The sequence below is a fragment of the Barbus barbus genome, assembly GCF_936440315.1.
Source record: "Barbus barbus genome assembly, chromosome: 26".
Classification (NCBI taxonomy): domain Eukaryota; kingdom Metazoa; phylum Chordata; class Actinopteri; order Cypriniformes; family Cyprinidae; genus Barbus; species Barbus barbus.
Genome location: NC_136754.1, coordinates 23,768,678 through 23,790,801, shown reverse-complemented (window position 1 = coordinate 23,790,801; position 22,124 = coordinate 23,768,678). Strand labels below are relative to the sequence as shown.

Sequence of the window (22,124 nt, the reverse complement as noted above, 5' to 3'; positions counted from 1 at the left end):
CTTTTCTCTTGATTCGGTGTCTGATAAAAGCCTGTTCTGTTCGGGAAACATGAAAGAACTGCTGCTAATGACAACCTTGGCCACAACTGTGACCATGAAACTTCTTTAATCAAAAGAGAAACTCGATCCATAAACTCAATCCATAATTAACAGGTTCCCAACCCAAATTTGATCGTGCATGGGTGGGTAGGGGCAAGAGAGAGACTCTCTGTACTTGTCATATGCTATTTCATAACTATTTGGTGATTTTAAACCACGCGTGCGTGAGAGAGAGAGAGAGAGCGAGAGAGCGTGAGAGAGAGAGAGAGAGAGAGAGAGCGAGAGAGAGAGAGAGAAGCACCTGGAGCCTAAGCACCAATAACCTAAATAATATACTTTCAAACATACTGAAAACTTACATGTTAAATATAAAATAATCAAATCAAAGTTCAATTTTGATGTGGCCTTAGTTTTAGAGTCCATTTTTAAAACATTTCCAATGAGGAGGAGAAGCCTAATCCTCATTTGTGCGTGTGTGAGATGTGCGACGCTGAGATGAAATAGCGGGGAAATTTGATAACATTAGCCCAATAATAATAGGCCACCTAATAATAATAATAGTTTTATACATTAATAGGAGAATGAGCCTAATATCGTCTTGACTATCGACAAAGACATCAGCTTTCGGCGATATCTCTGCCTACACGATACTATCGTCTATCGGCACAACCCTAATTCAGAACTTTAGCAGCCTATCAGTAGCTTCTCCATCAAAGCTCCTTATTTGAGGATAGCATTTTGAAGACAACATTTGTCAGGTAGTAACTGGATACAGATCCCACCAGACAGAATCTGCAGACTTTTCTTGCATTTTAAAAATTGCCATTCACAGATCTTTTAACTATAGTAAGATACTTCTAGATCTTTCAACATGTTTTCCTCCACACTGACAGACTGCAGACAGAGTCCATCAACAACTATAGAAACCATATCTTTGCATTAGCTGCTCATGTTTTTCAGTTCTTATTTTATTGTTTATTATTTTTTTTTTAATGTAAGTTGAAACCACTGGCTTTGGACTATAATGTAGTGAAGGAACCATTGAATGAATGATCAACTTGAATATAAATATATACTTATATAGGTGTATCGAGAATAAGGGACCAATATCTGCTGTATCGTTTTGCTCATTTCCCTGTTATCATTGTGTTTTGGTCATTCTGTATCTGTGTTTTATTTACTCTGATAAATCTTAAACACCTTAAACAAGCAGTTTCTTGATTATGAAAAATGATTATTTATGAGTAAATAAAGTTGGTTATTGAAATGCTACACCTATATTATATTTCCCTGAATAGTTTACATAAATAAGAAAACTGCAATATTCCTAATGAATCTGAAATAAATAAAATCACATCAAACAGAGAGCTTATAAATCAGAATCAAACAGGGAAGTCTGTATCGATAACCAGCCCGACACATGTCCCAATTATGTGGATATTTGTTGAGCTTTGTAAGTAATTCTGTGGGCAGATTCCACAGAGGCCTAATGCTAACAAAACATCTGTGGACAGCCAAACACTGGGATTGTTTATTACCCTTTTTCTAAATGTTTAATATATCCTCTTTCAAACCCCATTAAGGTTACATTTACTCACGTCTTCAACCTGAGCAATGACTTGTTATCTGCAGGCTTTATTATCCAGATAATGCAGCAGTTACATTATTTAAATAACTAAAGAGGCCAATTGCAAAGTATCTGTCTTGATACAGGACTGGAATATATACACAAAAAAAGCAAACAGTAGCTTCTAACAACCCAGCAATAGGTACGGCCCAAGATATCATGTGGGTATTTAAACATGTAACATGCCTTTGATGACAAATTACATGCATCATTTGACAACTAGGGACCATAACAGTAAATCTGACCAGTTAAATGAGCTTTCCAATGTGTTTAACAACCATGATCAGATCAGTGGTAAAGCATTGCTGCCATTCATGGTTGGAACGTACACATTTTGTGCAGCGCATGCGTGTGCGCGCGCGTGTGTGTGTGTGTGTAAGACACTGCAAGCACTGCTGCATGACAGAGGCACGCAGGTTGCCAGGCAGCAGAGGGAAGAGATATGTGCTTTCACATTTTCTCATTGAAACACAATGACGTGCCAGACATCACACACTCACGCAGGTTACTGCTACAATGTAATGCAGAACAATGCTCATATTTCACGCAACAAAACAAATGACTTTACTGTGGCCTTACAAGACGGTCTGTTAATCAGTGCCTTTGAGACTCCATGACGTACTAACAAAAAAATGACGCACCTCTGTTTTGTTAATGCACCTAGTTTCTCAATCTTAGGCGTGATTATATAGTCCATTCAGTCTTTTGAGTGGAAGGACATTTTACTTATGAATCAGATTAATGCAGTTGAAAATGATGAATAATACATGGTTTTATACAAAGCAAATCAAGTAACTTGCGTCAACATCGAAAACTAAGTTTAAGCATTTGCTTTACCGAGAGCAAGTTCTGTATTCACTGCAGTGATTGACACGCAGCATTTTCTTGTTGCGGAGTTCCAGACCTACCAACAAGTGCAGACGTCGCCTCTTGGTTCTCCTTAGGGTACCCATGATCCGGCGACCCATCTTTTTAGCATACCACACCGAGTTGAGCATTGTGGGCTGAGGCTGGAGTGTGCGTGTGAGGGGTTCACGCTTCGGTGAAATAGAACTCGTTTCCCGACTCTGACCTGCCCCCCTCCACCTCTTCTTACGCAGGCATCTCAAAGCCAGTGTATGCACATAGTGCGTGCCGGTGACAAAAACATACAGTGCAGGTAGCTACAAAGAGCAGAACGTAGGGCAAGAGAGAAAAAAAAACAAAAAAAAAAACAGGCTGCCTGACGTACACAAACTGCAGCAGAAATAAAGCGCTTCACAATCTGTGCAGCCCCCTGTAACGCTACTCGTTTCACCTTCTCTCTCTCTCTCTCACTGCTGTGGCTGATGCAGTTCCTGGCACGCTGATGCGATCGCGGCTGAGCAGTGGTGGGATGCGAGCTCAGTGCAGACGGCTGCAGGTGCCTGCGTTCGTTTCTTCCAGCTCAAAATGAGTCAGCAGGAAGCTGAGAGAGTGAGACTGGGTGCTTGACTTGGCTAGCACTGACTGCGCTCCTCTCTGATTGCCTGAAAGAAATTAGTCCAGAGGCTTCCGATGCAGACGTTACACTCCAATGATGTGCCTCTCTGACAAACGGCTGCAGTGTCCAATTGCTACATTGTCATAAAAGAGAAGACGATGTTTTCCTCACGTTGTCTTGGAGATGAGGCAGGGTAACATCCTTCCTTGAGCCTGTGGAAATTCCTGGGTTGTAGGAGACAGCGCTCTGGCACCTTGACCTCTTTGCATTCGTTGTGCTCTCCTGATGCTTCCTTGAATGTGCGATCAAGCCATTCAACTTTGCCACATGGAGAGATATATCAGGACTGACGTCACTGACGGGAAATGGGAGGCAGCTCAAGGCTCATGATTTGTATGAGAAAAGTGACTGAAGGACACAGCCTCACCTCAAACCCATACCAACACTGCCTCATTTCTTAGATGGGCGTGTGGCAAAAAAAAATGCAAACTGTTTTCAGGCCTGAATAAGCACATCCACCTCATAAATCCCAAGGCCAGAAAAGTCAGTAACAAGGAAATTTCATGCAGAAATCAGGCTTTAATCGAAATCTTCAGCACAAGATCCTGAAGCTCGAAAAAACATTGGCCATGCGTTGTGGAAGCAAAGGTGCTTCCATGCATGACGGCATGCAACAAACAGATAACAAATGCAACAGCAAAGCTATCGTTGCAGCATATGAAGCCAAACAACTGTTGCATTTAAAAACACAAGTCTACCATTTAACTAGAACCCATGTGTGTAGATTCTAGCAGGCCCATGCACCTATCAAAACAAAATATTGCATAAATACAAATAGGAAGGACAATGATGGGTACAATGCAAGAGCTGTACTGTACCTTCTAGTGACAGCATTAAGCCTGTCTGATCAAATGTATTCAAATCGTCATGAAACGATGAAAAGCTGCATCGACCAGTCACGCTGATCAAATGGAGATGACCGACACCAGACCGCACATGACTGACAGCCATATGACAAACACAGAATTGGCAAGCTGCCGGTACTACATCAGAAGCACATAAAGATGCTTGCCAAGTCAGACGAGAGACTGTTACCTGGACGGTCACAGGACTTTGAGGGTACGGGTTGGAGAGAGGAGTAGTAGGAGGCGGAGGACTCTCCTCGTTCACTACAGTGGATGGCCCATCGAAGATGCATTCCAGTGACTCAACCTACAGAGGGGCATGAACTCACTGTATTATAATACAAGCTTGAATTGAAAGTGCCAACATTACATTATCATGAGAAGATAAAGAGAGACAGACAATAGAACAAATGGGAAGTAAGGATCTATAGCTAGTGAAATGTTCACCTTGACAAGAATTTTGAGGCATCATGCATGTTTGAAGGCCTATGATACCCAAAAATGTGGTCCCTAGACTAGGCAAGCTCACTAGGTTTTGAGACAAAGCCTGAGAGTCATCAAAACAGAGAGTGGAATGATAAGGATGCTCGAGTTGATGAAACATAGACCATATACATATATGATCAAAGACAGAAGACAAAAGTATACTTTACATTAATTTATGAAAAGACTCTTGGGACAGAATGTCAGCCTATACCCTAAATGGACCATGCCAATATCACTCCTATCTCCATGAAAACCATTAAGAACAGTTCAGAACAGTTCACAAACAAAATAAATAAATAATCTGGGTTCCCCACTTTCTTCAAAATATATTTCTTAAAATATCCTATTTTATGTTCAGCAAAAGTAATAAATTCACACAAGTTTGGAACAACTTAACTAAATGACCATTTTCATTTTTGGGGGAGAACTACCCCTTTAATGCAGTGGTCTCAAACTGAATTCCCGGAGGGCCACAGCTCTGCAGAGTTTAGCTCCAACCAGCGCCAAATCCCACCTGCTTGGAAGTTTCTAGTGATCCTGAAGAGCTTGATTAGCTGGATCAGGTGTGTTTGATTAGGGTTGGAGCTAAACTGTGCAGAGCTGTGGCCCTCCAGGAATTGAGTTTGAGACCAATGCTTTAATGCATGAACACATAGCAAAGGTATTTATATTGATATCGTCACGACTAGAAACAGCATGTACAATTGCAATGACTACTACATAACACAAGGTGGCAATGGAATGCACCACAGATGAACTAACCCCTAAATGTGCTCCTCACAAAGTAGCTTTACCAAATTGTTATATGATACATTACAGGGGCAATAATACCTTAGAGCGTCCACAATATGATTTTTTTTTTAAATATTTAAAAAATGTTCAGAATGAGTGCCAATGTTTAGAAATGTACTCTTTGTATTTCATATGGTTTAGAAAAACTTTTATACCATTTTTGTGCCTTTACTGCACCTTAATATAGTTTAAGAATATATTTTACCACTATCATGAATTAATAATTATTTACAAATGGGGAACTGCATCACATGACATTTTAAAACCTGAACTAATCTGAAATTATTATATTTAAGAATGAGATACATACCTTACATACCTTAACACAGTCATAAGGTGTGGCAACGGTCTATTTTATTGTTTTGTGTTTTTTTTCTTCTGCATATTTCTCCATTTTGATTGAAATCACATGGCTCTGATTTTGTGGATGAACGTTTTTGAAAGCATGTCTTCAATTGGATTGCAGCTGGGTGGCGTGGCCTGAATTACAGTTTCGTGCTACAGCACCAGACTCGTCAATCCGCAGGCCCTTACATCGGGTCATAGAGATCTATCAACTATTTATCAACAACAAAAGTGTCAACTTTTTTTTTTTTGTCGACATTGTAAATAATGTCAACTAATCAATTTAGCCCTATTCAGTAGACACATTCACCACAATGTTTGCAGTGGTTACAATATTAATAGACAGTACAGGGTAGGAGCACCGTTTAAAGCAGTGTTTCTCAACCAATGGGCCAGGACTAACTATGGGGCCTAAGCAAATTTCCAAGGGAGCCGCAGGATAACAAAGTATGCAAATTAATAAGTTATTAATATATTTCAATAATCTAACTAAATAATATTCTCTGATATTTATTTTCTCAGACTGACTTTTTATTTAGCCTTAATTTTAATTGAAGAACATAGATTTCTGGAAAATTGAACAGAACTTCTTGAATTGCAAAGTCAATCATGGTTAATATATTAAATTAATCACTTTAATTAATTGAATATATGAATAAAAAGTTTGAATACAAGCAGCTTTGTCATGATTACAGCAGAAATACCAGAAATATCTGCATATACAGTGGGCCTCATATGGGTGTGGGTTGGGTGCTGTTTAGAGGGTCTCTGAGGAGATGCGGAGGTGATTTACAGATAAGCCTGGGCCATAACTGTATTGTAAGGGTGTGTCTGAGATGGATGGCAGGTTGTGAAGGGGCTGAGGGAATGAAAAGGTGCCAGTTTAAGTGTGAGCAGTAAAGGTTATGAGAAGTGGCAGGTGTTATTTCTCATCTGTGGTTTGTTGTGTGCATGCTTCTGGCTTAGACTCTGATCAGGACTGAGGGGGAACTGTGGGATCATAAATCGAAAGGCAGAAGAGAGCACTGGAGCACAACAGGAACAGGACGAGCGCTTGTAAATGTTCACACATACATAACTACTTTCCACCTCTGGACACAGTTACCATGCTGCCTACCACTTAGCACACAGAAACGGTGTTTCACCTGGCATGTTTCTTAATCACTGTAACATGTTAATAACTTTAAGAACTACCGCAAAGTGAAAGAAATTGAAATCACTAGATAAAACATGAGAAAATTGATTCTTGAAATTTGTGAATCTATGCGAATCGGTAAAAGATAAAATTGACCTATTGGTAAGCCCCTCCCCTCGAACCCAGACTAGCCAATGGCAGTCGAGTATCAGTTACACAGGGAGCGGAACTCGGACATCTTTAGGTTTCAGCGCTATAGAGAAACATTAGAAGATTTTTATTTTATTCTATTTCCTAAACCCAAACTAAACAGAGCAAAATGTCCCCAAGCATTCAACCCCAATCCCAATGAAGACAAAACATTCCTTTTCTTGTTGTCATACTCTCATAAAGTTACAATTTTCATCTGCTCAAGCAGAGCGTTAATGTCATCTTGCATTTCAGCAAGGTATCTCTGGCTAAAACTAGCTAACGTTAAAGTTAGTGAGTCCATGCGAACGTACAAACCTAAATAGCGAACTGTTCTCGCGTCTTGTACAGTGTAGAGCAAAAACATAAACGAAGGTCTACATATCACTGTCTCTTCATATTAAACTGGTTAAATGTAAATTAATATAATCTTACCCTGCGGTACATGAACAGTGTTGATGCAGGATTTTTTCATCTGCAATCGTGACAACCATAATATGAGACTTTTCCCGCTTGCATTGTGATCTCTAAACCTTCGCTTCCAAATTAATACCCACAATATTTATTTTAAAATCTTTTATATATCCCTCCATGGCATATTTAAGTACCACTTGAATGCTGGTTCTTCTGTGTCCAAAATTTTTCAGACAGATATAAGGACAAGGGTTTTCACACTGACAGCTGTCATTGTAAGACAGTTAGCAACTCTGTTTGTTTGTCCGAGTTCACAACAGTAACTAACCGATAGGTCAATTGCGATTCATATGTAACTCAGTTTATCACATGCACGATTACGTCCTGGTTTTAGATAAGCCAGCTTAGTCATTTCCGGTCAACTGTACTGTGCCGTAAGGGGAACGCCCTTTGCTCGGTTTCTCTACATAATCCATACACAATTTGGAGAAAAGTTTTGTTTGTCTAAGAGGAACTAACATCCACGTATACGGTTTCAGGAATAACAAACGCGAGTGTAAAATTTACACGAGTGAATCCTTTAAACCATAGTGTGAGTCATTGCTATGATTGACAGTGGCAACGGAATGGATCATCTGACGAGCTGATGTCAAAATAGAGCTGTTCATTAAGTTATTCAGACTAAATTCAGACCATAGACTGTTAAAAAAAAAAAAAGATGGACGACGCATCTCCACTTCCATCCACTATAGAAAAGTGAAGCGAATGCATATCAGGATGGCTGCTGTCATCTTGAGTAAATGATGTCATTTGGAGCCCGAGTCTGCGCAGTAGAGATTCGTTTGGAGCCCGAGTCTGCGCAGTAGAGATTCGTTTGGAGCCAGAGTCTGCGCAGTAGAGATTCGTTTGGAGCCAGAGTCTATGCAGTAGAGTCGTGAGGTGGAGTCGCGGTATCAAACTCCCACAGAGCCAGTCAACCATAATGACACGCCCCGTTTTTATAGCATCAAATTACTAGCTAAAATCAAGCTCATCACAAAAACGAACAACTGAACATATATCAGCGTGATAACAGCTACCTTAAATGACCAAATCTATATTTCGGAAAATTGTATTGGAAGTGTAATTTATTTATTTTTTATTTTGACTGAAGTCCCATTCGTTTACATGGATAGGGCGGGGTTTATGACCTGTCCTGCAGCCAGCCACCAGGGGGCGCTCAAAGAGCTCGCAGCTTCACTTTTCAGGACGAGTGAGACACACCCGATTCAAACTAACAAAACTACGACAGCAACAAGTCTGTGTTGGATAAAACTTAAACGATGTAGTTATTAAATTAAATCTAAACATGTCAAAATATTGAATGCATTATTTAATTGTTAAACCAACTTATTTAATTTGTATTTAACTATAGGTATTTAAATAATTCAGCATTATCTGGCCTTATTTTTTTTTTAAATGACAAGTGACTTCCTGCTCTACTTTACAATTCAGTGCGATAAAGTATTACATTTGTTATATTTATTTTATAATAAATCAAAAAGCAAGACGTGAAAATAGGGAGCTGAAATGGCAGCTGCAGTCAATTATTGATCCTCTGCTGCCATCTCCTGGTTATAACGGTAATTTCATTTCATCTTAAAAAGTCTTTATTTTTCACCAAGAGACATATTTTTGGCACATTTCTTCATGTCGTCTTCATGAATGAAAAGTGAACCTTTAATAGAGTGAATTTTACTGCACAGCTGTAGAGTTGAGAAATAATAAAGGCTTTAAAAATTAACAATTGTGTTAATGGCTATGAAGGTAAGAACATAACATTACGGTGTTGTTTAAGAGATTAGCCTAACTGCCTAAACAGTCATGATAGTGTTTGTTTGTCAGCATTGTCTAGGTACTTTCCTGGGATTACCAGACTCAGCATATAAAATATGTTTTTTGATAACATGAAACTGTATTTTAATCCTGCAATCATTATTTACGGTGTTGCAATTATTTTGTTTCTCAGTTTCTGATAAGAATGAGGCAGGAGAAGTTTCTGTGAGAGTCTCTACCTATATATAACACATATAAAATGAGTTTCACCAGAAGATTACAAACTGGCTTATCTTTATCCAGAAGTTCTAAATAGCACTCAGTGCTGATGGTCAACTGACCGTTCGCAAAGACCTACGCTCCCTTCTTTTGCCATCCCCGACAAACAATTCCGCTCTCACAATACACCATGTTCTCACGCTGTGAAAAATACATCACAGAGCAAAGAGGAATCTGACAACAGGCCGATAGGCAAGACATAGGAGGTTACGTCTGGTATGAAACAAAGTCTCAGCTTTCAAATTTTGTCATTTTTAAAGAAATTCAAGTTTTGTGGCTCTTTAGTGTGTGACTCGTGACAGATCACTGTATTGTCTCAGTTCACACACGTGAACAGATCGTCTTTTCATATTTACGTAAAGCAAATGAACATGAATAAACATCAAAGTATTTTATTTCAGTTAATCTACTCTCCTGTCTGATTTGGGGTTAATGCTAGAAGGGATACAGCTGTGGCTACTGGGCATGCGCATTTACATATTTTCTGAAACAACAATATAACGTGAAACATATGAAAAAGGTTTAAAGGGGTGGTTGATTGCAATTTCACTTTTTTAACGTTAGTTAGTGTATAATGTTGCTGTTTGAGCATAAACAATATCTGCACATTTGCAGCGCTGAAAGTTCAATGCAAATAGAGATATCGTCTTTTAAAATTCTGGCAGTTTAATTCCTACAAAAACGGCTCGTAGGGACTACAACGAGTTACTTCCCGGGTTTGTGACATCAGACAAACCCCGCCCCCGGGAACATGCAGCAAAGGGGGCGAGGCCATGCTGTGCTGCTTTAGAGACGAGGAAGAAAACTAGGGGTGCATGTAAAATCTATTCATATATGAATCGCGATTCTGTCTTCTAACGATTCTAATGGATTCACAAGTTTCAAAATCAATGTTCTAAAGTAGGCGGTTCTTAATCATGTTCCTCGCATCCCCCTGCTCTGCACACGCTCTGCATCTCTCTCTCTCATTCAGATCATCAGCTCAGCTCCAACAATGAACTGTTCCATTTATACATTTATTTTCACATAGCTATGAGAAGCGTTATAAAAGGATGCACGTCTGGTTGCCATAATGTAGTAAAGCTTTAATCAGAATAAAACCATTTTTAAAAGCTAACAGAAGCAGTAGCATTTACAATTAACAGCATATCTAAAAGTATGAGACAACAACAAACAGAAAACATACCATTAAGAGCCATGCTTGCACAGGTTCTATTCACTAATATTCTCTGGGTCTCAATCGGGCTCAAATTGATAAGCAATATTGATGACGCCACTGTTTACAATACAACCGGAACACATGCCGCTGAGGTGGGGGGGCGGGACGTTTAGACGTGCACTAGAGACGGTTTAGCCAATCACAACACACTGGACCAGCTAACCAAACTGAGCCCATTGCATATTTCTGAGGGAGGGGCTTCATAAAAGCAGAAAATGATCAGCGCGTTTATAGGAGAAGGGACAGAGCGGTGTGGAATAAAGGTAAATTATGTGAAAAATAATGCGTTTTTAAAAAAAACTAAGCATTAACATGTTAGACTGCACCCCATAAACAATCAAGCCTAGAAAAAAAATAAAAAAATAAAAAGTCAACCAATCCTTTAAAAAAGGCACATGGTGCCATAGTTTTATCAATTTAGAGTGTCGCAGAGACCATCTTTTTGCAGTAAAGGACCTGTCATAGTTTACTGAGTGGGAAGATGACATGGAGCGACGCAAGGTTAAGCGACACGCACATGTGCATACAGCTCCAATTCGGGGCGAAGTTCATGGGATTTTGTCCACAGAATGATAAGAGCACGTTTTAACATTATTTTATTATTTAACACTCAGTATTTTAACTTAAGCGCTGCAAGCCATGCATACAGAGTCGAACATGACAGGTTTTCTGGAACGCAAAACAAGAACTTTAAAGGAATTCCTGAAATTATTACCATTAATGTGGCAGCAAACAACAGCACAGCAACCCTGCGCTCATTTTTATACTTGGTTATATTGAAAAAGTTTCAATTCGATCTTTTTTTTACCCGTTTTAGCATGGATTTCTATGGAGACCGGCCGTAGATGTCAGGCAAGATAGCGGATAGCAGCGGCGACACATAATATCAGTGTTCTGATTGGTCAGATCGCCTGTCAATCAAGCTCCCTGCGAACGATCAATTCCCTCCCCCGCCCCCTTTTATTTACTCACCCATATACTGTGCAAAACCTTTCAAATGAACAACAAACTACATTTCAGTCTTTTTCTGATATCAGAAGAGCTGGAATATAGTGCTCAGGTAATATGGACCACTTTTTTGCCTTTTTTCTTCTTCATTTTGTAGCTTGAGAACTTGAGAATTAAGTCATCCATACAGGTTTGGAACAACAGGGTGAGTAAATGATGAGTACATGCCGTTAACTAACAATATAAATTTCAAAGCCGCTCATCTAAGAGCATTAAATACATGTCCCATGTTTTATGTATAACTCTAATAAACGTTAAGCCTTTGAAAAAAAGTGAGCTATTCAAAAGCGATTCTTATGGCTGACTGTTTTCTTGAAATAATTCAAGGAGGGGAAATCATTCTAAAATCTTAAAGGGTGTGTTTGTGTGTTGTGTGTGTAAAGACTGAGGCACACACAGTTATAACAAACTGTATGGGTAGAATTTGGACAACAAGGTGATTGACAACACAGCAAATGTTAAAATATGTGAACCGATCAGGAAGTCTAGATTCCAAAACCAGGACCTACCTTCATTGGGGAGATATGTGCATGTGCCACATAACCATGGACGTTCTCAATCTGGGAGAGGTTCTTCTCAGCCACTTGGACCAGCTCTGGTCCAGGAGCCTCATCAGTGAACTGGGGCGAGCTCTGCTCCTGTGGAGATCCTGTGTCTTCATCATGGTGTCTGTACTTCTGCAGAAAACAACAGAGACTAGTCAGATAAGATGAGATGAATACCATGTTGTAAGGAGATTTGAGACCTTTTGAGGTTTTAGTTTCCCTTTGACAACTGCTTGGTTTGTCACTATATTCCACTATATGCCTATATTCCAAAACCAAATGACCTTCCTACAGAGGCAGACTTTTAAGCCACATGTCAGGTAGGTTACTTAATTATGCTGTCTCCAAAGACCATTTTGGCCTTTTCAGAGAAGGCAATCCCAAAATACATTGACAAAAAATAATTAAAAAATATTGAACAAGACAAATATTCTAAGCTTATTTCATTCAATACCCAGAAGTAACAACAAAAATAGTTTGGGGATTGTTAGGATGCTGCCTTCGAACTCTACAAAGTAAGCAGCAAGGCATCTCACGTAAGCCTCTTTCATGTGTTCAAGGAATCATCCCGGGTTCGTTGATTTGGTTCATTCACGCTGCCAGTGATTTTCATGAATCTGTGCGTGCATTCACACACAACCGGTAAACAACTAAACTGCCGAACGATTTCAGCTTCAGCGCAGAAAGTGAGGAGCTGCCTGATCACTGCTTCTTTCCAGTTTACATATTTTTCGTCGTTTCGTCGTGTTGTTCTGCCTTCAAAACACCCAGTAAAAGAGTTGCATGATAACGCGTGTCATCAGCCTTTACGGCATTGGTTCTGGCTTTTGTTCACACAGAGCTCGTTCCGGGACTGAACCTGGCAATGTTAATAGGTCCCCAACCCGGGATCGATCCCGGAATTAATCCCGGGACGTGTTTGCATTCACACAGAAGGCACTCCGGCAATTTTCCGGGACCAACGTGCAGTGTGAAAGGGGCTTAAGTTTTAGAACAGCTTAGATATCTGAGATGTGTATAAACAATCATAAACATGAAATGTGTAAGACGTTAAAAAAGACTGGAGGTTTATGTTTTAGTTCACTATGAATGGGTTTCTCTTCCTCTAAAATAAACAGTGGTACATGCTTACACAGAAAGGTAGCTGATGAGCGGTTTCCACACAGGCGGAGGATGGCCACAGTTGCTATGCCAACAGGTTTATCAGATACAGACTACTTCTCACTATAGGTAAGCCAGCGATTCAGTGGTTGACCTTTTTAAAGCTTAAAACACATGGCTCATTTGTACTGGTTTACCCACTTAGATTTATGCATTTGCGTAAAAAAAACAATTAGGAATTGACACTGAAAAGTGTTTGGTTTTCTTCCCATTACGCAAATATACAAGAAATATTATACATCCACAATGTTTTGGAAAATGTAATAATGGGCTTTGAGGTCGACCTAGATAACCATCTTAACTCTCACTCTACATAATCATTGCATTTGCTTATTAAAAAGCATCTGTCCATCAGACAGTTAGGCCTATCGTCATTCTTACATAATTTCCTCTGCTATCACTTACCTGTGCAAAATGTGTACATATATTAGTTCCTCCCTCATGGTCAAAGGCTCAATCCCAAATAAAGACATTATATCAAGAAATGAAATGTGTCGTCCATTTTTTAGAGATTTTAACTGAAATGAACATATGCCTGGGAGAGTATCCAGAAATAACAACAGATTTTCAAACCAGAGTTCAAGGACCCCATGGGACCACAAGAGGGCGCTTTGGGTTCCACATAATTATTTTTTTATATTTTAAAGCTCTAAATTTGTAAGATTATTTATTTTGCATATTTATGGAACATTATTTAATATCTTTATGTTATCATGTTTTGAGTATACATTATTTTCTGTGCATAAAATACTTAGTTGCCTTTATATTTTAGGAAGGGGGTTCCTGGTATCAAAACGTTTCAAAGGACGTAATTGCGCTTGTTTTGATAAAAGTACTTTCAAAATTACAGTAAGTATGTATGTATATACATTCCAGAAAATTGTAAGATTTACATGAAATACATGAATATTTACATTTGAGTTTAAGTGCAAGTTACTTTATAATTTGGCAGCAACATATTAAGCTATTTAGGATGAAATTTCTAAACAGTTCTTCTAAACACACTGCTTAACTACCTATAACTGCAGTGTTTCGTTGAACTGACTGTAAGCAATCCAATTATAGAAGACACTGTGACTAAGCCTTGTCAGCATTCAAAAGTCACAGGTGTCCAAAGACGTAGCTTTTTCTTTGTGCATTTGGCCACAAGTCTTTCCCTAACAATACCGCCATGTTAAGTAATTTTCCTCCAACATCCATAAATGGAAATATCAGCAAGACCAGCATAAAGAATTGCTATCATTAAGACTGATTTGTAGGTGCTCAATGTGTAGAGCATGTGGGCGGAAGCACATGATAGAAGAGGAGAGCTCACAGTCTTCCCTGATGAGAGAATGAGGAGGAGGATCTCCTGGCAACCACGACCACTCACTATTGAGTCATGGTCCTCTGCGGCTGAGGTAAGCAGCTCACTATTCAATCTGGAGCTTTCCTGGGATACACCGGATACTTCACCTCTGCAAACTGGGATCCAATCTGACTCCAGTTTCCACCTCTGCACATTTTGCCAATATTCACAGCTTTAAATAAGAACACACACTGCAATAACCTGCTTTACGTGGCAATTTGTCAGTAAGATGAAATGCTTTACCCACAGGTTTAAATTTCATGTGATGAAACAACAAAAAATATTGTATCCTTCATTAAAGTGGCACTAAGTGAGACAAGTTATGTGCCAATGTTTAATACTTTAGATTAGGGAGTTGCGCAAATCCTTAACCCTACGTATGAGCAATAGTAATAGTGATGCTAGCAAATACTTCTAAGTAGAACTGAATAAAAAAAACAACAACCATATAATTCTGAAAAAAAAACAACAACAAACAAACAGGAAAGCAGGTTTTAAAACAAAAGAAAATGGAAAATATATTCAATTTGGATCAGGGTGAGGTATGACAATTGTAATTATAATATACAAAAATAATAAATACAATGTAAAATATAAAAATACTGCATATACATCTCAAATTGTTTATATGCAACAAAAACTGAAAACTTCATTTGAGATTGAAGAACAGTCTGATTTGAGAACAAATGATTTTTAAGAAATATTTTTAAGGTTGTAATTCACAAAGACATATAGACAAATAACTTAAGGATCTTCAGTTTCTTTTCAGACCAAGTGGCTTACATCACTTATCAGTTTGTGAGTTAGCAGTTAGTGTCAGAACATGTTTACATGTGCTTCAGAGATCGTCAAAATTTTACTGGCAACATCCCACTCACTAGATCATAAACTCATCCTTAAAGGTTTAGGATTTAAAAAATCCAGCAGACACTCTTCTTTCCTCCTCAAAAATATAGGAAAGCACCCAGTGCCAATACCAGAACAATAAGGGGGCAGATTTGATCCATTTGAATCTGCATGATGTAAAATTTTAAATGTTCATATTTCAAATGTTCTGTGAACGCACTGTCATATTCTACTGATAAAAAATAAATACCACAATAATCACATAATCAGGAGAATTATGTATAATTTCTTGTAACAATTACATAATGCACTTTAGCTCTACATTTGTCTAAATGCATTAACCGGCAGGATAAGTGCTGTCCTGCTGGTATTACATGGTGACCGTATGGCAATGTTGTAAAGCGATGCTTTACATTCCCTGTAACTAAATCTTTGTTGGCTCCAGTGCTTTAGGAGAATCACTGGAAATGGTTCTAACAACAAAATCTGGGGAGACATGACATGGCATTTGGGCAATCATCCCATCTGTGTGATCAGATGCTAAAACTGTGCGGTCAATCTGACGGTCTAGAGAGCAGCATAAGCTCCGCTGCTCAGCCACTATTCTCTCATACGCTGCCCTTCCTGTCATCAAGAAAATGACACTGAGTACAGAGAAATGACTAGTTTCGATCATTCTAGTCCAATCTGAGTTCTGCCGAATGTGCCAGCCTGTATATATCTAAGGCCTTAGATTGCAAGAAGAATTTGTGAGCAGTAGACCAGAGAAACTGGACTCTACAGAACACAGAGATAGTGGCAATTGTATGGGTTTCTCTGGTTTAACTGCGAATGTGAGGTGTTGTGCCCCTGACAAATTTGGATAGATAGCTTGACTTGCCATTATTACAAAAATGGATCATGGTAGAAATAGAGAGCGATAGAGACAAGAAGCCATCATAACCTTCCATGTTTTCTTAAGAAACTAAAAATAGAAGCTGTGCATTCAGCCAGCGTGTAATGGAACAAAAGACGATTGACTAAGAAATTAGTATTTACAGGAGCAGCAGTCCAACGGCCAGCATAGGCTCCCTCATACATCACTGTCACACTGCTGTTTTCCCTCCAGTTTAATCAGAGGAATAGCTTAGGTCATTTAAAAGAGTCATTGCTTAAAGATGACCTCAAAACAACTTTTCCATGTTTAAACCAATATAATATTTACAAGCACTTAAATCCTCCAAATTATCTTCTAATCATCTATAGAAGCTAATCATATTAGTTGATATGTTACACCAGTTTCAGCACCATTATATAAAATGTTTTATATTAAAATACAGAGCTTTCAAGAATGGCTAAAGTTCACAATGATCTTGCAGTACTTCAGGTTTTCACTCAAAGAAAAATAAATACCAGTTGACAATGAATTCCAATTGAACGTCAATCCTGAGCAGAGCAGATGACATGTAATCCTATGGGCTTTGCATCAAGGATTTGAGAAGTTAATGCCATGGTGGCATTGATGCCATACGGCACCCATACAGGCAGTAATCATGCCAGAGGCCAAAGGTCGCTGGTTAAACTACTCCAAAGAATTCTGTTCACTGAGTGATTACATGATCATTTAAATTAATTATCCCTCCATGGGGGGGCTTGATTGAAAGAAAAAAAAAAAAAAGCATTGAGACAGAACAATTGAGACAAAATCAATTCATTACATTCAGCTTTTCTGAAACATTTACAAAAATAATAGTTCATCCTACAATTTCACAATCATGCTGTAACAAGCAATTCAGTATAAAAATGAAGTTCTATTCATGAGATAATGTAAGTGTTTGATAAGGAGGCTCTTGTGCTCGGATAATGTCAGAGCTAACGCATTACTGTGACAAGCTCTCATTAAGCACACGCAGGCTTTACCCTGAGCTAATACAATGAAATCTGTGCAATCTCCATCAGTGTATAGAGAGTGATTACTTGTGGACAGCGTGTTAACTACAGTAAGAGCAGAGATAAGCCAACGACTGATTAAAAGAGAAAGAGCTGTGAATAGAGGAAAGACACCCCTGGCATGTGTATCGACAGCCCTAATACCAGCAGTCAAGCAGTTGTAAACAGGCTGGCAGCTATCATAGAATACCTTCAGAAAGTTTATACGTCCTGAGATGTGACATGGAACATTTTATCTAAAACTAGTTTGAACAAAATTTGACAGTTGTTTTATAATTATTATGCATGCAGCTTTTATGAGCTCGTGTTAATATAAACTAGTGAACACAATAAGGTCTATCTATGGTGTATGTACACACATAAGAGCTGTTTGATCGCCGGGATCCGGGTGCAACCTGGGTCATGCTCTGATCCCACTTTGATTTCTACACTTGACTTTTCATATAAATGAAGGAAGAGGTTAAAAAAAGTAACCTAAAAGTAACTTAAAAGTAAGGATCCAATGTTTGCACCTTCCCCTATACATTCATATACATTTTACCCATCTTCATGTTGGAAACATGGACGTGTTTTATGTCAGCACTCTGTGAGAATATCCCTACTTTGGACTCAAGTTGACTGTAAGTGCCTTCGAGACTGTACTCCTCAGATTTGTCTGGCAGCTGTACAGAAGAAAATTTTGGCAGCAACACCTGGATGCACATGCTGGACAGATTCTCACAGTCTGTCCTCTAGCTCTGACACAAAGCAAACTAGAGAAACTGAGCAGAGAGCTCCACGACCCACCTTGCATCCAAACATGAGCGAGATGGTGCTGTTCGTACAGGCCACTTTGCAGTGGCACAACATGGGCGAGAAACAGTCCAACTTCTTAATGCTGGGTGACATTTTCTCGCCACTATGACAGCTGAGCCGCTCAGCCAGCGAAGAGCCGGAGACTCGCCTCCGCGAGCGATACTTGCTCCTGCCTCTACGGCCACCTCCTGCTCCACCACCTCCCCCCGCACCTCCTCCTCCTCCTGCTCCTCCACTGCTGCTGCTGCTGCCCGCTCTCACCATCCACCCTCATTCCTCGTCTCACTCCATCACGCCAGGGAAGGGACAGCCAGTCTGCTTCCTTCATCCAGCGAGTTTTCCACACGCCCCCTTCTCTGTCACCACAGCTTCAGTATTCCGCTGTTTCTCAGTGCCGATCTTCTTCTGCTTCACTTGCTTGAAGGAAGAATCGGTCTTTCTACCTTCCTACCGCTCTTCCTCGCTCCGTCGTTCTCCTTCTTGACCAGCGACCTCTCAGCTGTCAGTCATGGTGGAGATGTTTACACAGAGGCCTCGCAGGAGCCATGCTGCATGAAAGAAAGTGCAAGCTTTCGGCTCTTTGAGTTAAATCTTCTCCATCACACAAGACACCAGACAACCACGTCGTTCCCAAAAGAGAGGTGAAGAACGGCACAGTGAGCACAACGCAGTGAGTTGTGAGGAGAACGAGGGAAGAGGAGGAGAGATGTGAGGGGAGGAAGGGAGGGGACGGTAAAGCTGTTGCAGCGTGTGGTGTTTGTCACATGGGCTTCGTCAGCCAGGAGTTGGGTTGAGTCTCTCTCTGTCTCATCCTCAGCGTGGGTGCTCTACGTCACCAGATAGATTGAGGGGAAGGAAAAAAGCTAAAGCAGTTACCAGTGAGAGGAACAGCAAATGAACATCCTCAGGGAGCACAGTCTTGCATAGAGGAGGAGGAGCATTACTGGAGTGGCTTCCTGCACGTTTACATGGAGGAGAGAAAAAGTGCAGGGGGAGGGGGAGCTCAGGGACTGGCCAATAAGACGACAGAATGTCATTGGCAGCTGACTGGACAGTCTGGCTGTGACCTTCTGAGAAAGGTGCCATTTCTGGACGGAATCCATACGATGGAGAAAGTGGACTGTGACAGGGCCACACAGAGAGCTACTTGAGCTTTACTGTAGTCTATTTTTTCCCCATTTGATTAAGATGTCCATGGGAACATTCACACTGGACGAACCACTCAGGTCACTGGGCAATAAGAGGCAGCAACATGGGGGATGGTCTGCAATGACAAAGATCTCTCCCATGACTTTGCTTCAGGAAAATTTTAAATCAGCAGTCAAGCTAAAAGGGATGTAGCAAAATGCTGCCATACACACTAATCTAATCCTTAACGCTAATGAGATCCTGTTCGTACGTAACGTGTGCATACATGTGCTATATCCTGTTAGTGCAGCAATCCTGGTATAAAATCAAGGCAAAATAATATTGTAATAAGCAGCAGCACATTTTGTTGTAAAATTCTTTCTATTTCCCTAAGATGAGATTCTTCTCTCATGCATATCTACAAATTGTGCAAATGTCAAACGGCTCCAAGCCAGTAGTATTACTAGCGTCAATTACCCCCATTTTGTTACTTCGGTTGTCAGCATGCCTTACTGTCCAACTGTGACTCAGATGCTGCTGTTCTCGTTATATGTATGCGTCACTCAACGTGCAACACGACTAATGCTGGCAAACTCCATTCAGGGTTACCGATCACCCAAATGCTCGTATGCTGCGTCATGGGGACGCATATGACACACTGCTTTCTGAACAGCACAAAGTTATGGATGTAATTAGTCTTATTTTAGAATGCCATTTCTGTGGCTCCAAAGAATTTCTGGGTAATTTACATTACTCAAGGCACATGAGTCTCAGGGAAAAGAAGGACTTTGACACTTTCCTCCATCATTAATGGCTTATTCCAAATTGCAGATTGATATAGTACTGGCTGCTCTGGAAGAGCTCTGTCTCTGAGAGCAGGTTTAGTTGATTTAGATGAATGAAAGGACTTCTGGTGGGTGGTTCTGTGTGGTCAGAGGTTTCTGACAGCAGAGAGGGAGAGAAAATTACTAGAGCTCAATAACTACTAATAAGGAGATAGCTGAGCAGCTTTAGAACGACCTGATCTGAGATAGCCTGAAAATATCATCATCTCTTCAGTGACTACAGAACTCTACGGTCTCTTGACTTCTATTTTAAGCATATTTAAAAAGCTACCACCTGCGATGACTGAAAAAGAACCACCTAAACCCCTGAAATAAAAACTTGTATGATTACTGTATTTTATGACTATGGAACTAACCATAATACTTGATAATATTTTATTTGGGCAGCTGGTTACTAACATACAACTCTTCATTTCAGCTACGAATTGAGGTACAGATTGTTCAGACCGTTTCAGGGGACTCTGCTTTACTACAAACAATTACAGTGAATCATTTCATGGTTTTAGCCTCTAATGAGCATGTAAGCACTTCCAGTGAAATATAATTTAGCACAATTCTCACTACTAGCCCAACACTGTGACACAGCAAGCTTAATATTCACCCTCTATACAAAAAAAAAAAAAAAAAAAAAAAATTCTATTAATCAGGTCCCTATTTTTTTAAAAGGTCAGTAAAACACTCCACCAATCTAACCAAGTAATTATCTTAATTGCAAATCTCCACCTGAACACGATGCAGTGATTGGCAGACAAGTATGTTGCCTTTGGGGAGCATGAAATAAATGCACACAGCTCCACCTTGTGGACTGTATCCATAGCTCAAGAATCTGAGTTTCATACGCTCTATTGCACCTGCTGCACAGAGGTGAGCATTATTTATCAGATGACAATAAGAGATTCCATCTAACTTTAAGCAATAAAAGTAGATGATCTACTCTTAGTTTACTATTAGAAACAAGCTTGTGCAGTACAAACACACACATACACACCTTTACAAGAAGCTGGACATGCCTTCAATTCATTTTATTCAACAACTAAAGATTTTCAGTATGTAATGCCATAAAAAATACAGGAGAGTGAATGCAAATGAACACAGTGACCAAACTAGCATGTCATTTAAGAATTTAATCAAGCAGACCATGCACACTGCTAACCCACTGTAGACTAGGCTACAAAATTTGTCTTCTTTTATGTCTAGCACACTATCTTATGAACACAAATGGATGATCTTGCCATATTCAAACAGTGCGAGAAAGTTTTTAAGTCAAAAACTTTTTTCTTTTTTTATAAACACTTTACTGTACAAACGGTCTCTAAATGAAGTCTGTAATCACTGTTGCAACCAGCTGCAACTCTTCATACTGCAGTTTATTGTGCTGCTGTAAATGGGGAAAGAGATTTAAAGTTCTTCCACTTTAGGATGCAAAATAATTTAGCAAAACATATCTGTAAGACTTTCTAATTTACAGATAAGGATAAAAACAGTATATGTAAGTTACGCACTGAGGAAAACACATCTTAAATGCATTAAGCGGCACACCCATCTGTCAGGACGACAAGTCGCTTTAAACTGTACGCGGATTCATTTTGAAACTCCTATTATAAAGCACGTCTCACATTTGGGGCATTTTTCCTGCAGCAGCTCACTTTGTGCTGTTTATTTCATTTTCAGATGTGTTCACAACAAACTATATTAATATTGTTACCCTAGTAGCCACACTACTAAAAATAAAAAATAAAATGCATTCAGTTCAACTTTTTAATAGTTTTTAATTTCATATATTTTTTTAATACAGACGGTGTAACTGCTAAT

The 22,124-nt window shown here is 39.5% G+C and overlaps 1 protein-coding gene across 8 annotated transcripts in view; it reads right to left on the bottom strand.

Annotated features, from left to right (window-relative positions):
* The window catches only part of LOC306846385 (discs large homolog 1-like protein), a 102,275-nt gene that overhangs the window by 53,247 nt on the left and 26,904 nt on the right, over positions 1 to 22,124 (bottom strand). For 5 of the 8 annotated variants that reach the window (XM_079379738.1, XM_079379739.1, XM_079379744.1 and 2 more), the window contains exon 4: positions 12,225 to 12,392. In XM_079379738.1, the coding sequence (XP_079235864.1) occupies positions 12,225 to 12,392 (168 nt within the window). Of the gene's footprint in view, positions 1 to 4,223; positions 4,341 to 12,224; positions 12,393 to 22,124 lie in introns of all 8 variants that reach the window. The other 3 variants (XM_079379742.1, XM_079379737.1, XM_079379743.1) reach the window with 1 other exon arrangement.